This window comes from Rhododendron vialii, chromosome 6a (genome assembly GCF_030253575.1).
Source record: "Rhododendron vialii isolate Sample 1 chromosome 6a, ASM3025357v1".
In the NCBI taxonomy this organism is placed as follows: Eukaryota; Viridiplantae; Streptophyta; class Magnoliopsida; order Ericales; family Ericaceae; genus Rhododendron; species Rhododendron vialii.
The window spans coordinates 39244665-39261408 of NC_080562.1; the positions used below are offsets into that span (position 1 = coordinate 39244665).

At 37.5% G+C, this 16744-nt stretch overlaps 2 protein-coding genes and 1 pseudogene across 2 annotated transcripts in view; 1 reads left to right on the forward strand and 2 right to left on the reverse strand.

Moving 5' to 3' along the window:
• The window catches only part of LOC131330911 (peptidyl-prolyl cis-trans isomerase CYP37, chloroplastic-like), a 40465-nt gene that overhangs the window by 21952 nt on the left and 1769 nt on the right, over positions 1-16744 (reverse strand). Inside the window, exon 2 of the mRNA XM_058364669.1 lies at positions 15579-15686. The gene's annotated coding sequence lies outside the window, so the exon portion shown is untranslated. The remainder of the gene's footprint in view (positions 1-15578; positions 15687-16744) is intronic.
• LOC131330913 ((-)-germacrene D synthase-like) overlaps positions 1-16744 on the reverse strand; it is a 43312-nt pseudogene that overhangs the window by 5522 nt on the left and 21046 nt on the right.
• Positions 10914-12225, forward strand: LOC131330908 (short-chain dehydrogenase reductase 3a-like). Its single transcript, XM_058364665.1, has 2 exons — positions 10914-11074; positions 11213-12225. Exons 1-2 carry the CDS (start codon positions 11058-11060, stop codon positions 12045-12047), a joined length of 852 nt encoding a protein of 283 aa, XP_058220648.1. The 5' UTR covers positions 10914-11057; the 3' UTR covers positions 12048-12225.

A 16744-nucleotide genomic window follows, 5' to 3' on the forward strand; every position in this document is an offset into this window, starting at 1 on the left:
AAAACCATTGTGCGTGATCTTTTCTTTGTATCTACTAGACTATCTTTTCTTGTCATTGCCAAGTTTCGAACCCACACACTCTTGGTTGATTTCCCAAGCCCTTACTACTAAGCTAGCCAAGAACTTTTGTTACATCAGGAAAACAAAAATATTTATACTTACTTCTTAAAGTGAGAAAACTTTTTTTTCCCTTAAAATTTTCTGAATTTTTGAAATACAATTAACATGATATTAAAATATATTAAAATGCATATATAAACATTGTTTAAAAAAATTTAAAAATACGACAACAGATCTTTTGCTAATCAAAATTAGTTGTTGGCTACCAAAGGATTTTCTTGGGGCGAAAAATTTAGTTTTAGCCAGTAAATTTAGTAGACAATAGTGTTTTTTATTGTAGTGTGCGCTTTGTATTTTTATAAAAATTATCATAACCTGTAGATTGTAACATTATGGACAAACTTTAGATTTTTTTTTTATAAACGATCCATTTCACATAGATTTTGTGTTTATAATGAATTTCAATTTCAATGGTGGCTTTCCAATTAAATTTTAATCTTTTTCAGACAAGGTTAAGCCATAATAATATAATTATTTTTTTACCTAATGTATCAAACACTTGGAAGACATTCGAAATAACAAAGTTTCACTACTACAATCATAAAGATCACAGCTCGCCTACGTGAAAATCGGGCACTAGTGGAACAGCTCGCCTGTCGTCGAAGAAATAACTGGGCACTAGTGGAACCCAGTCGTGGGATTTGTCGTGGGGTGAGTGTAATTAAGGCTTATCTTCTTACTTTTTGTAAAAAAAAAAAAACTTTTCAAAGTCCTTAAACGATATCGTTTTTCTCACATAACTTTTAAAAGCCCGCCTATATGAGTATTAGCCCGCCCACGTGAAAATTCAGACCACGCGCCTAAATGGGCAAGCTTTTTATCTCACCGCAAAAGTGAGATCATTTATCTCACTTTTTTTCGCGCTAAAGTTTTTTATCACGCCATAAGGGTGATGACTTTTTTTTTTATCTCGCCACAAGAGCAAGATCTTTTATCTCATTCTTTTTCGCTTTCAAATCTTTTATCATACCACAAGGGTGAGATCTTTTCTCTTTTTTATCCTGTCACAATGGTGAGATCTTTTCTCTTTTATCTCGCTACAAGAGTGAGATCTTTTATCTCATTCTTTTCCATCCTAAAAATCTTTTATCACACCGCAAGGGTGAGATTGTTTTTCTTTTATCTCGCCGCAAGAGCGATGTCTTTTATTCCGCGCTAAAATCCACTTTTTATCTCAGCTTTAGACTTAAACTGAGATAAAAAAAATTTAAGCACCACTTTTTATCACGCTTTCACTAAAAACCGTGATCTTTGTGAATCTCCTTAGTGTGATACATATCTATTATTGTAGTAGTGTAGGCGCTGGATTGCATCAATAAGGTCTAGTTGTTGTGAAGATTCACTCTTTGCTTCCACTAGCTGCTTTCTCACCTTTTCTTTAAGCTGTTGACGATTTTGCTTCATGTTGATATTCGATCACTTCTTGCCAAAATTTAAAAAAAAAAACAAAAAACAAATATAACCATGTATTAACATTATTACGTGAACTAGAACATTAGAATTGTTGGTTTAACTGTTGCGTAATTACACTTAGGTGTGGTGAGATTGTGGGTTCAACTTTTGGAATTGCATGATTCGTCTAAAAAAAGTACTTAATTATTTTGTTACTTGTCTTCATCATTTGACACCATTTATGTTTATTTTTATTATTTTTTCCAAATTAAAATTTATTTTTATTACCTCAAGAAAGTATATTCTCATTTAGGATTGGTTTTAAAGTTTAACGCAATCAAAATCATTTTCCTAACCGGGAGAGCCCATAGCGCATGAATTTTAATCTATTTGAGCTTGAATAGCAGTATCTTTCTCATAAATTACTCATCCACAATGTTAGGCTTTTCTAGTTTTGTCAATTTCGATAGAGTAGTGATTTTCACTCTCTCTTTTTTTTATAGCCACCTTCTCTTTTTTTGTCTTTTTGTGATATGAATTTATAATGTTGTCATTTCAAGCGCGAAAGAGTGAATCTTCACGACAGCTATTTGGCCATTGAAAAAGAGTGTGGTTATAATATAAAAAAAAAAAGCAGTGTGAAAATCAATTACCTTTCAAAAACCCAATTTGCTTTGATCGAAACACAAAGAAGTCCTAAATTATTGATCCATTTTAAATAATCAAATAACAAAACTCTTTAGTATTCCCTTTCCACCGTTCTCTATTTGGTTGCTTGACCGATTCCAAGACCTAAAATAATGGGTTGCCCCAAGCGTAGGGCTGAAATCGATGTAGCACAATATCCGGTAAGACCGGAGTCGAATCCACTAAGAACGGTGAAGTGTGTGCTGTGGAACCTCGGGTTGTAGAATTAAAATTAGCTTTAGGTAGCCACCCCTTGTCTTCTAGTTGATTGATTAACTTAAAACCTAGAAATTGATTGTACTTTTCAAATAATTAAAAGAAAGGTAAAGTCGTAGGATTCATAGCACTCGTAACCAGTCCGGATTAACCTGCTCCATTCGGTATTCTTATAAACGTTCGATCTGAGATTGAAAAAGATACCCCGCAAGATGTGAGATTCTATGGTCGCCGTTTACCCATGCGCAGCGGAGAATGGGTTTTGGACCCCCATTCCCCCGTTCACATGGGTTCCGACAATGCCCAGATTCGTCCGCGGGAAGTATTTTTCCAATCTTAAATCGTTTTTCTAATTATTTGAAAACATGAGCAGTACCCGAACTGATCACGGCGTGCTAATCACCCCGCGACCCTACCTAAATAACTACTCACTCAACATCAAATAAAAAATAAGAGAAATCCTAAATTTAAACATGCTTCTATTGCTCGAGATAGAAAATAAACAAAAGATCAAAGGTAAATAAAAACCAACGAACAACTTAAATAAAGAATGAAAATCAATATAAGTTACTGAAGTTCGAGTAATCAAACAAAGCTTTAAAACTTGAAAAGAAAAATAACTGAAGCAATATTGGTCTGTTTCCAGCCGTGGGTCGCGAGAGAGGTCCGAGGCTATTCCGCGCAGCTTTTTTTTCTTCCGCCTTTTCGTCCTGTGGTAGCGTGGAACATAGTTCTGAATACCGTTTCGGACAGGGTACCGGTTTTTCTACTGGTACGGTACGTACCGGTACCGGTCAGGTACCGGGTACCGTTTCGGATTTACCGCAACTACAATATATATAATAATTATAATTCAAAAAATTCCCCCATACCATGCAATTTATCATAAAACACATATGTATTTGCCTTTTGTCCCACATTGCCTTATTACAAAACTCTTTTCCATCTTAAATGACTTTGCACACTAGTGAACTTGTGAATGAAGATCCAAGAAGAGGTCTCGCGCGCTCAGGAAAATGGGCCGTGGCCAAAGGCAATTTGGAAAAACTGATTCGAAAACCAATTAATCGGGTGCGCGTCACGGGTTATTCGCGCGCAGGAGGGGTGCAAATTCGGGATTTGAGCCTTGCGCACGTACTATGATTAAGCCCACGTTTTGCTAAAATTCTGAAACCGGCAACTTTTTTTTATTATAAATGTTCCAGAATAAGCGTTCCAAAATTTTTTGTACAGCGTTCCAGAAAACAGAAAAAAAAAATATATAAATAAACAGCAAAATTCCGGACGGAATTTCCGGTATCTGTTTTCCGGCCGGTATTTCCCGAAACGGCCGGTACCTACCGGCATTTGGTCCGAAACGGTATTAGGGTGTTAGGGTACCGATTTTCTTCAAATCCGGTACGTACCGGCCGGTACGGAACGGGATTGACAACTATGGCGTGGAAAACAGATCCCCCGCAAAACCATTCTTTTCTCCTTTTTATAAATCACCCGGTGGGCCCACCACCCATACTCCAATTTTGACTTAAGAATCTCAGTAACCTTTATTCATACAAAAAGCCCTTGGGCCCACCAAGAAAAATAATGAATTCTATGCCCAAATATAAGTGTTACATGCCCACGGTCTCGGCATCTTGTAGTTTCTTCGGGCATGAACTTGGGCCCACTAGAGTTAATTCGATCATGGACTTTGTTTGACCACATAGAATTAGACTTTCCGCTTCATGCACCCGACAGCCTAAATAATAGTTGTAATCATTCTTTTCCTGCAAATTAATAATTCAACATGAATGACCGAAAAGATAATAATAATTTCTAACTAAGCGCAACTAATGACCGATAAGTATAAATAAATGGGGTCTATATGAGAACATTTATGCACCTATCATTGGCCATTGTAGTAACAGACCAAATTTGAATTAAAATTTAGGCACCGTTCTGCTATCTCAAATAAATACTTATTTGAAGCACTTATTTTTTGAATTAAGATGATGTATTGTCATAATATGACTTGTCTCGTCAAACGAAAAAATAAAAATCTTTGCGGAACAGGGGCTTATTGTTCCTCTCAAATGGGTAGGCTCTAATTCTTTTTTGTGTCAGAATTCCACGATAAATGCCAGATTTCTTGTTTTGAACCTTCTTTTGGAAAAGTAGACTTATGGCCCGTTCTTCTAAGGTTCTTATTTTTAAGTACTTATTTTTCTCAATGGAATGCGACTTTAAACTATTAGAAGGCTGGAATGATGTGGAGAGTATATACTAGTATGTACTGTGTGATTTTCATTTAAATCTTGTCGAAAAAAAGATTTATGTTCAAAGAAAAATAATACAAATAATTTTACCATGTCAGCAGAAGCGTAGGCAAGAAAATGATCTCCCCAAACACTAGAATGAAAAACTGATTCAGCGCGACATTGAACAGGTGGCGTTGCGTTACTTGATGAGGTTAAAAAAACAGTTGGGATGGCAGAGAATTCCATTTTTCTGTGTTGGGTGGCTGTGAAACGGGAAGGAATAAGAGAAGAGGAATGAACAAGAAAATTGGAATTGGAAGGAATAAGAGAAGAGCAACAATGCTTGCTATTTATAGGGAATGCAAACCTTGAGGAGGCATTCTTGCAAAAAAAACGACTCTCCAGCGAAGGATGCAATATTGGAAAAAAAAAAAAACACTTAGAATAGAGAAACTTATTTACGGAGCCGCTGCAAAGTGGTTCTTTACGGAGTTGAGTGATCTTAGCCGTCTGTTTCAGCATTGGACAGTATTGTTTTTAATCTGAATCGTCAAAATACTTTTGGACGGCCGAGATTGAGCTCTGTAAACACTTGTTTATACTTGCTCTGTAAACAAGATTTTCTCTCTAGAATATGTACCTTTATCCAGAATTGGAAATCCCGCAGCGCTTAGCCTATGGTGCGGCTGATTTGGGTGTTATTTTCAGCACGAACGATTCAAATTTAATCCGACCTCCTATTGATCAAAACCGTCTATTGCTCGTCCATTGCCAAAACATTACACTCTTTAGGGCAGCCCAGTCCACCCTACAGGATACCCGAGTACAAGTTTTTATTTTTTAGAGAAATCGTTGAAGTTGAAACGACCAAGGAAAAAAAAAGGGGAGAGAAGAGAAAAGTAAGGGGGCGTTTTGGGGTAGGTAGAACAAGTTTCTCGCTCATTAAACTTCTTTCTCTATTTCCTATGGTTCTGGGTTTGTTCGTTTTCGGTCAACGATTTTTAATGTTTATTATTTCTTTCCATCTCATAATGTTTGTTCAGTCCGTAAAACGAGGACTAAAAAATAATGAATTTCTTTCAAAAAAATTAAATTTTTTTTCATAAATTAAAAGAACTCATCAATATCTAATGAATTGTTGAAAAAAATTTAAATTTTTCTTGCAATTTTTTTTTACATTCTCGTTTTGCGAACCAGACAAATATTATGGTACGGAGGGAGTATATGTTTGACGCATGCGAAGATAGAACACTTGGTTTTCTATATGTGTTTGACCCACGCGAAGATAGAACACTTGGTTTACTATATGTAAGCATACTTACACACGACGTGAGCTACCTACCTAGTGCTCCTAAAATAAGAGAACTCTTTGATGTTTATGATTTTATTAATTAATAAGGAGAGAGAGGGTGTGTTTTATGTATATTCTCTAATATCTGAATTTGGGCTGGACACTGGCCTCTAGCCCGCCCAACTCAGCCCATTTTTGTAAGGATATGAGATATGCATTTAGGCCCATTGAGTTGAAATAAGAAAGGAAAATAATTTTTTAAACTTTAGCACTCTCTCTCTCTCCAAAGCAAGGTGAAATTTTCTCTAACTTTTTCTATCCAAACTCTCTTTTTCTATGGGAATATAGAAAGTAATAAAATTTCATGTATAAAATTAGTGACAAAGCATATCGTAAACTAAACAAAATGGTAAGAAATATTTTTATTTATCAGTTGATCAATTTCAATTTTTTTGGTGTGTGTGTTTTTTTTAAACTAATCAAAAGGGTAAGAAAAAAATTTGTTTGATCCTAATTTAAGAAAAAATCTTCCCGTATAAATCAATTTGTTGGCGGGAGTGGTCAATAGTTTCGCAATTCATTTTAGTTGTGTTCAAAACGCGTTGCGCCGTGCGTTGTGCCTTCAAGCACGGGCAAACTCTAGTGTTTGAATAAGTTACAAATTTCCGTTGCACTGAAAGAAAATAAGAATAAGTTACAAATGAAGAAATTTTAGTGGATTGCTTGGAGCAAATTTGTTTATTTATACCTTTGGGATTACAACTTTATAAACAATTAAAATTTATTTATATTGGACGATTTCGCAATTGAGAGGGATCACTTTGATCTTGAATGGCACTAACGAGCCATGCTTCTTTCACAGACTATTTTGCACAAATTGTGCACATACATTTTTTGGGACCCATCTCGGGTCACACAAAGATGATCTGAACCATTCATTAATTTTTAAGTATTTTTTAAGGGTCTTTGTAAAAGATCAACTTCATCGGAGATCGTTAAGAATTTTTTTAGAAATCGTAGGGCGAAATTTGTCCTACGATTTCTATAGAAAAAAAACCCCTACCGATATCCCATTGAGTTGATTTTTAACAGAAGCTCCTAATAAATTATTTTAAAAAAAATAAGGTGTTTGGATCATATTGGTAGAACCCGAGATAGGCTCCATAAAAGTGTATATGCATGATCTGATTAAAAATGTCCTCAGGTTTTTGGCTAACAAAATTCTAGAATACATGAGGGTAGTGGGAAGTGACGGGGAAAAGGACAAAGGAAATATCCGCCACAAGGGACTTTTTTTTTTTTTTATAACCGAGGAATAGCCTTTCAGCCAAATCACTAAATAAACGAGACTGCGCTAGCTACAGCACACCATCGAACCCTAGATCCAGAGAATTACTCGCTAAGTCTTGCACTTGCCGGGGCAACCTGCCACAAGTGACTTGCAAGGAAAAAAGCAACCCTATTGACAGTTCTTGTGTAGTGCTAAGTTCAGAGGATCTGTAGCAAGACTCAGTCATAGAGCAGCTTTTGACAGTTCTTGGGTAACTGGTTTTCAACTCACGTGTTCAGAGGACTCAATTTGACAGTGCCAAACCAAAACTGGTCGCAGACGATTTCTTCTGTAGAAAAAAATCATGGAGCAGCTTTGACAGTTCTTGTAATGTAAATAATCCAACAGGTTTTCAATTTAGGTGTCAAGAGGAGAAGTATACTTAAATTTGACAGTGTCAAACCTACTGATCATCACAGATGATTTCTTCCAACCTCAGCTACGTGTAACTGTAAGGACCAATTTCTGAGTCTTTGTGTATTGGCAATTCCGTTTGACAAAACACATAATTTTTATCGAGTTGTAATTTTATTATTTTTAATAGGCTAGTGAGTCTGTATAAAATTAAAGTGGAAGGAATCTATTTATTTGTAATTGAGTGAGAGTGAATCAAACGTCTAAAGGCAGAATGACTTCACGAATGGAAAGGAGCTAAATCGGAACGGATATCCATCGAATACTACTGACTACTAAGGCGTATTGATGGACAGGTGTACACATGATAACTAATACAATTAGTTGCCTTATTTGACCTCCTAGGTTTTGGACTACAGCTACAGCATTATAAAAGAAAATGCACGGCAAGAAAAATAGAGAGGACTACAGACTATATACAAGGTTTATATATATGCGGCGGCTGGAGGTGATGACATTGAAGCAACGTTTTGTTTGCTATTCCAAAGGAGATTTTTGTTAAGTTTTTGGAAGGCTTGTGGACTCAAGGCCGTTGGCAATTAAGATCACTGGGTGCGGTATACGCGTGACTCGGCAGGTAGTACTTAGAACGTTGTGAGGATTTACTACGTTTGGATAGGTATATCTGTAACTGCACAATGATGATGTTGATTTGATTCCTTCCGTGGTTTTTACCCGTTTTGGGGTTTTCCACGTATATCTCTGCGTTGCGGGTTTGAATGCTTACGTAGTTTTTGCTGGTAGTATTATTTTGTGATTCGCATTCATATTGTTAGGGTTTTTACGGATTGTTAGGGAATCTTGATTTTTCAGTAACCATGGGTTTTCAATTTGGATACCTACTGGTATGTGGTGCTCCATCACTCTTCCCCTATGGTGAAAAGAGTTTCAAGGTACCATGTAGCGGTTTTTCAGGGGCACTGATAATTTTTCCACATGCAGACACTTACATGTGTTAGGAATCACATTCCGAATGCCAACAAAGTGTAATAGGGTATTAGCAAAATCACATGATGACTAAAGAACTTCTCACATGTGCTTTTTTCAAGATTAGATGATGACCTTTATGCGACTCTTTGCCTTCACATTTAAGCAACTGTCAACATAATCAATTCAATTGCCGTTCAAAAAAAAATTTAATACGTAGTAATAATAATCAATTCAAACTTCACCTAGGGACATTCACATTTGCGTAAATCTTTTACATATGGAACATTTGTTTCACCTGCTTAATTCATAAAATTTACCCACAGAAAACAAGCAGCTTGAACCAAATATCAATAAAAAATTGGTTTAGGATCCATTATAACATATTTGTAACCCACCAAATCCACCTCTCAAGTTTGTAATCCACTAGGTTCACTCAAACAAGGGCCTTATTTGGCTTAGACCAAAAAATGTATTTTTATTCTTTTTCATTTTTTGTGTTGCCAAACTGAGCCCTTATCCAGCCAAAAAAGAATTAATACAAGACAAAAGTGGTTTTATGGCATTGAAATCAAGAGTTTGGTGGTCTCCTTCGGTAAAGTTTAACTATAGTCTGTTATTTCATTTGGCACCTCCGACTGGTCCCTTCGAGTGTCTGTAGAGCATCATGAAAGTTTGCTGGCGTATTTAGAGCATTTTTTTGAATGGACAATGGTTAGCAAATCCTTTGCGTAGCATGTTTGATTGAATACTATTACTATTTGGATAATATATTGGTCTTTTAAGTTATAGAAGGCTCTCTAATTTTAACTAGCGTTGTGTTTTACTTCTCAAAGAAAACTTTCATTCAAAACACATGTAGAAACATATTTTTATCATTTCCTCCAGCGTGCCATTTCCTATAGTTTTGGACAATCGCTTTGTCAGCATATCAACATCTTATCTTTGCTACTTCGGTGTCAGAAATGTAAGTAGTTTGTTATTACTTGTCTATGGCTTCTGAAATTTTGTGCATGAGCTGGTTAAGCAGTCTCTCTTGCAGCTCTTGCCTAGTGTCAATTGTGTCGTCAGGTGGGGGCGCACAAGCTGCACAACACAGACAAACCCTTCCTTTCTGTTTCCCAAGCCACAAAACCACTGGGATCCTGTGCTGCAAACCAGAGCCATCAACACCCAAACCCTGCATCTGTGCTTAGGATTTTTTTTGCCATCAGTGTAAGATATTTTGATTACCAGCTGAGATGGGGCAATTTTTGTCAGTATAAGTTTTGATTATTGAGATACTCCTAGCTTGGCCCCCCAAGATTACACATGTGCTCATCACGCGTCAGCTAATGTCACCTATGCATCACATTAGGGTTTTATAACCGTTTGTTGGATGAGCTGACACCTTCACATGCCTCCATCATTATCCAGATAACCGTTCAGATGACGTCACGTCCGTCATCATAGCCACGGTTGCAGTCCCCACGTGGGTGAGTTAGGGCCATGGCCCCAACGTTCATTCACGGCCGAACATGGCGCCTGTCTGTCAAAGGGTCAATGGGCCGAATTGTTCGTTTCGATTGATTTTAGTGAAACTTGAACGATGAACCCGTCGGCTTGCCGAACCGGAACGGGGTGATGACTTGTACTTAGGCGAACCTCCAAAGAAGGGTTCGGAATCTCGCTCGGTACGGAACTAGCCCCTGGCTCGGCCTACTACACCCATAACTCTGAATGAAGCACCAAATAGATATTCAGAGACAAATATCTGGAAGAACCCAAAATAGAGACACAAACCCTAAGTGCAACCCTAAGAGATAAATAAATTCCTAATATCTAAGCCCTTAAATAAAAGAACCATCACCCTAGGAACCCCCAAGATCCTTATTTATACGAAAGCACTAAATAAACCTAAACCGATTAGGAATAGGAATCCTAATCAATTTAGGAATTCTAGTCAATTTTCAACAAATATTAGCCTTTGATCAGAGCTTACTCTTCAAGTTGTGTAAACTTGTGTATGGTTATACAACTAGGTGATTGGGCTTCTTGTATCCCGGGAACGATGTGCAGACTACTTGTGGTCTATTATACCCGAAGTATTCTGTAAACGGCACGAATAGTTTCAAGAGAGTGATTGATCTGTGCTTGAATCTCCACCACCCTATCATTGTTAATCTTCTTTTGCGTGTAAAAGAATAATTGCATCCGGGTAATATTCTCCATTTTTGTTACAACAAGAAGATTCCTAGCATTCAAATTTGAGCAACCAACCAGTCAATATTAATGTGCCACAAGCTAGGACCATGCAAAACATGCCCTATAAGGCTCTATATAAAGCACATCACAAGAGTACTGCAAGTCCATATATACTTTTCTGCACTTGTATCTCAATTCCTCTCTTATCGTATCCTTGCATTGAGGAAGCCGTCCCCTGCACACCAGTCTCCTGATCAAGATGTCTAAGCCGAGAAGGTGACTTCTCTCTCTCTCTCTCTCTCTCTCTCTCTCTCTCTCTCTCTCCCCTCTTCTTGGGGTTAATTAAGCCATGCAGATCATGAGAAGCTTCTGATTGTAGAATGCTTTTTAATGTTTATTAATGTTTGGTTTCAGATTAGAAGGGAAGGTTGCAATAATAACAGGAGCAGCAAGTGGGATTGGGGAGGCAGCTGCAAAACTATTCGTGGAGAATGGAGCGTTCGTGGTGGTGGCTGACATTCAAGAGGAATTGGGTCTCAAAGTGGTGGCTTCTATAGCAGGCCCTGATGTCGACAGAGCCATTTACAAGAAGTGCGATGTTACTGTGGAGAAGCAGGTGGAAGAAACCGTGGCTTTCGCTATCGAAAAGTTCGGCACCCTCGATATCATGTACAGCAATGCCGGGATCATGGGTTCATGGGAGAGCATCCTAGACATGGACATGGAGGAGGGCTTTGACCGAACCATGGCTGTAAATCTAAGAGGACCGGCGTTGTGCATAAAGCATGCTGCTCGAGCCATGGTTAAAAGACAAGTAAGGGGATCCATCATTTGCACGGCCAGCTCGGCATCCGTTATAGGAGGGTTGGGTACTGCCGGTTACATTGCTGCGAAGCATGGTTTGGTGGGTCTGGTTAGAGCCGCTGCAAGTGAGCTTGGGAAGCATGGGATAAGGGTCAATTGTGTTTCTCCTTACTTTGTTCCCACTCCCATGGGGATATCGTGGTCTTTAGCGCTGGGCATGGATAACGTGAGCGCAATTGAAGCAGTAGCAAGTACTGCGGCCAACTTGAAAGGAGTTGAATTGAAAGCAAAGGATATTGCAGAGGCTGCCCTCTTCCTCGCTTCTGATGAATCATCCATTTATGTCAGTGGTCATAATTTAGCTGTTGATGGGGGTTTCACTGTTGTTGATAATTCCATCACTATGATGGTATCGCAGATGCTAATGAAGGAGAAGCAGTACTGATCGATACATCCTCACTTGTTTGGTTTACCTTTTTACCAAGTTTAAGCTCTTGATCTTTATTATTACAAGAAAATAAGACTGGGTTGTATGTTCCCAGTTGCTTGGTTTACATTTTTACCAAGTTTAAGCTCTTGATCTATTATAAGATCATGCACTTTTATTATTACTAGAAAATAATATTGATATCCCACTCGGCGGTGGCGGAATTTCCGGTCGGCATGGCCGATGCCGAGCTGGCTTTGTAACATGTCAACGGCTTAGATTGGTTTTCCAATTCATTCTTTTAGTTGAGCTCAGCAGAAATTCAATTAGACATAAACAGGAAACATAATTTGGGGTTTGTAAATTTGCAACAATGTTCACAGGACGTGAACCCTTTTTTTGTGTGTGGATTGGCCAAAATTTCTAGCTGATGAACAAGACTTCAGTAAAATAAAATAAAATAAAATAAAAAGAAGAAGATGAATGAAGTTAGCTACTTACATTGGATGTCCAAAAATCAAACAACACACTACAAGAAAATCGTTCTATAGCAATGGTCGAAAGCGTCGCCAAAAAATCCAAAAACCGTTGGTAGAGACCCGTTTAGGCTATACTAATGGTTCTCCAACCGTCGGCCAAATCGTTGCAATATATCTGTTGTTGTAGAGGTATAGCGATGGTTTTGACGAGCGTGCGTTAGTACAGATTTTTTTTTAGTAACGATTTCTTTAGCGATGCTTATAACCGTTGCTAAAGGCAAATTTATTTATTTTTTAAAACCAACCAATGTGTGATGTAAGTATCCATGTGGCGCCACATGTTACCCGCGTGGCGCTAACGTGGCATCCTACGTGGTGGCAGCCTACGTGGCGCTTACGTGTCACCTACGTGGCACCCGTTTGGATGTGAAATAATTTTGCTCCCCCTAGGAATCGAACCACCAACCTCGTGTGCCCGCGCGCGTGCGCGAACTAACTGTGCTAGCCCATCACTTGTTCAAATTTATACACCTTTTAATATTTATACTATACTAACTTGATTTTTTTTAATTCCTTTTTTGTTAAATCCGATTTATACTACACAAACACCTTCTAATATCATTTTTTTTCCGATCAGAACCATCTATTTTTTACATAATAAGGAGTACAATATTCGTACGAAGAATAAAATTAATATTACATAGAATTTAACGCTAAGTTCAATAATTACCTGTCAAAATTGGTATAAATGCATGTATGCATGTAGTCATATATGACACTATATTTAATTATAATTGTTTAGATTGATGCAGAGTAGGATAATAATTTTGATAGGAGTCTTATTTTGTACGGAGTAATATTCATTTACAAAAAATGATATCTCGTGTGAGAAAAATAGTTCCATGACATCTAGTAACGTTTTGAAAACCATTACTATACACCATCTATACCAACGATTTTTTCAACCGTTGCGAAAAAAATCGTTAGGAGATCCTAAATTTATTGTAGTGACATTTTACATCAGATGCACGTGCAAATTTCAAAGGGACGTAAAAGCTATAAGCTGGCAACATTTCCCATGGTTATCAAAGAGGCAAAAATATCAGTTACAACTTACAAGCATAATTCCACATGAAGAAATTAGCAATCTACTCAGGGCCGGCCCAACCCTAAGGCTCAAGAGGTCTGGGCCTGGGGCATTTCAAAATTTTCAATTTTCAGGGCACTCTAATATTTTTACTATTTGGGTTTGAGTAGAACTCTTTTTAAGTCCAATAAATTAAAAAAAAATGCCCAATTAGAGGTAATGAGTTAGCCCAACCTGCCATCCCATAAGCCCAAGTGTCCAACCCGCTAAATTCCCAAAATCATTTCCCCCAAACCACTAAACATCACCTCCCCAAAATCGTTTCGCCCCAAACTCACTCCAAAATAAATCATTTCCCCCAACCCACCGAACAACACCTCCCCAAAATTGTTTCTCCCCAAACTGACCCCAAAATATCAATTACAGGCATAATTCCACATGAAGAAATTAGCAATCTACTATCAGGAACTTCACGGCAAAGCCTGCACAGAAAATTAGGATGAATCTAAGAAGTTGAGAACAAATTCAAAAGAACGGGAGAGTTTTCCAGTCCAGAAAGACAACAGATTAACTCTCAACCGGGAATACTAGCTAGGCAATCTTGACCCTCCGCTAGGTTTATGGATCGAATCAGATCCCCGGTTTTAATCTCAGGAAGAGTTTCTCTTCCAACAGTTGTGTAACTACACATTGGCATGGGAAGTTTTATAAAATGCAGTTAGCTTTACCTAACTGAAGAAAAGCAAGATTTCAAAAGGAATAGGTAAAAGGATGCATAGATCAGCTATTGCTAAGGTAGTCAGGACACACCCAAAGACAGAAAACTGGCCCTCATCAAAAGACAACCCACCTAAGCCAGCCTGTTGAATCCGGATCTCATACAATTACTAGGAAATTACTGTTTGCACCCTCCTCAGTCCGAGCCCCCGCTTTCACCCTCCTCAGTCCGCCTCTGATGGCTTGCTGTAAGATAGGCTCTACATTGTTGAAAATTACTGTTTCAATATCAGAGCGAACTAAAACAGTTGGTCTAATGGTTGTGTAACAGCAATTCAGGCTGTGAGGTTGTGGGTTCAAATCCATTGGAAAGGAGTTTGATATCCATTGAGATCAGTTGGGATGGGCTAGGGTCAAAGTACGTTCTTCTATTGCATATATAACAAGGGAAAAAAAAGAATCACAGAACACAATTTACTCAAAAACTACTAGTTATACCTCAAGGCCTGAACTGAAGAACTCAAGGAAAATATCTACGAGTTATTTGAAAGAAATGAGGTAAATTGGAGCCGTTTGATATAGGAACCTCTAGTTACAAGAGTAACACAATTTGCTGATAAAGAAAAGAATCTGGATCGCGCTTATCGACCCAAATAGCTGTCACATGTGATTGGCACACAAACACGCATGGCCAAGGGTTCATGTCCCCTTTAGTATCTTACACTTGATTCCTCCGGTGTGCACTGGACATATAATTAACCTCCACTTCAACTTAACTTTTGTGATCAGTAACGGTATTGTATGATCCCAAAATCGATATAGTGATTGTAATCAATGTTCTAAAAGTCGTTAGGCACTAATTGGACGGTCGGCCACCTTCGAGCGATTAATGGAATTAATCGGCAATTAATCAGTGCATAATCAGTGATTAATCGTTAGTCGGACCTAATCGGATAGACCCTGCTAGCCATTAATTGCCGATTAATTTCTTGTTTTAGAACACTGATTGTAATATAATTTGAGAATCCGTGGAGATGCTTTACCTTGGATATTCCAAGTACTGCTGAGGCAGCAAGTAGGACTACCCTGGGGCCTTTCAAAAAAAAAAAACACCCTTTAGATAGTATACTACTTGCAAGTTGCAACACATACAACAATGAAATTCCAAGCCCATATAGCATCAATATCCAGTACATAACGTTTCGCACCTTCTAATGACGTAGAAAAATGACTCTAAATTAAAGCACAGAGAAGCAACACGGTTACCTGTAACAGCTCCAGTTGTGCAACAGCATCTAGTGAAGATGCTAGACCAACTAATACTTTATCTGGATCCTTATCCTTTATGCACTCACGAAGAGTTTTCAATCTTACCTGGCCAATCCCACACAGAAATTATAGCAACAAATTGAAATATTACTCCATCCGTTCCAAAATGGATGACCCGAACTACTATTCAAGCATATGACAAAATTATCTCTGTTTTTCAAGCTATAATGTTTTACACATTCAATATGGATTTTGTTTGATAGAACTCATATAGTTTTATTAAAAAATCATACAAAGTAGTATTATGAATTACAAAATCTAAATGACTTTTTGATAGGTGTGAATAGTTGGTTTGGCCATCCATTATGGAACGGAGGAGTAGCATTTTTGTGTAGCCAATTAATGGATAAAGCCAATGCCTACAAAAGTGTTTTTTTTTTTTTTTTTTGAAAAGATCAATTTTATAAAGCACTAAACACTACAAGAAAAATTCAATTGGGTGACGAATGAAAATCGTCACAAATTGCATGTTTTTCGTCACAAATAATATAGGTGACGAAAAAAAATTTGTCAACTAAAGGTTGTCGAGGATTCCTACCTGGTGACGAAATCTATTTTTCGTCACCTATAGTGCCTTTTGATGACGAAATATTTCGTCACCAAAAAGTGAATAATTGGTGACAAAATTTTTTTCCTCACTTATTGTGCTTTTTGACGACGAAAAAATTCGTCACCGATGGGTCACATTGGTGACGAAATTTTTTGTCACTAATATAAAAAATCGGTGACGAAATTTTTCGTTGCGAAAGTGTTTTCATATGGGAAAAGAAATCCATCTTTGTTGCTCCTGCTGGGTTTCGAACCCGAGTCCCTTGAGTTTTTCGCGCAAGTTCCAACCAACTGCACTACACACACTTTTCAGTAAATATTTGAAATATCTAATATATAACACATATGTTTAACATGAAAATATATTTCGAACGTAATTTTGGACCTTTAAATATTAAAATTAGCAATTTTGATAAACATGAAAGTTGTAGGCAATTGAGTTATTGTTCAAACCCAATTTGAATTATCTCAATCGGAGATTTTAGTAAAGAGTTATGTCCGAAATATATTTAGTGACAAAGCGTAATTCATAAATTTCGTCACGAAAGGTACCC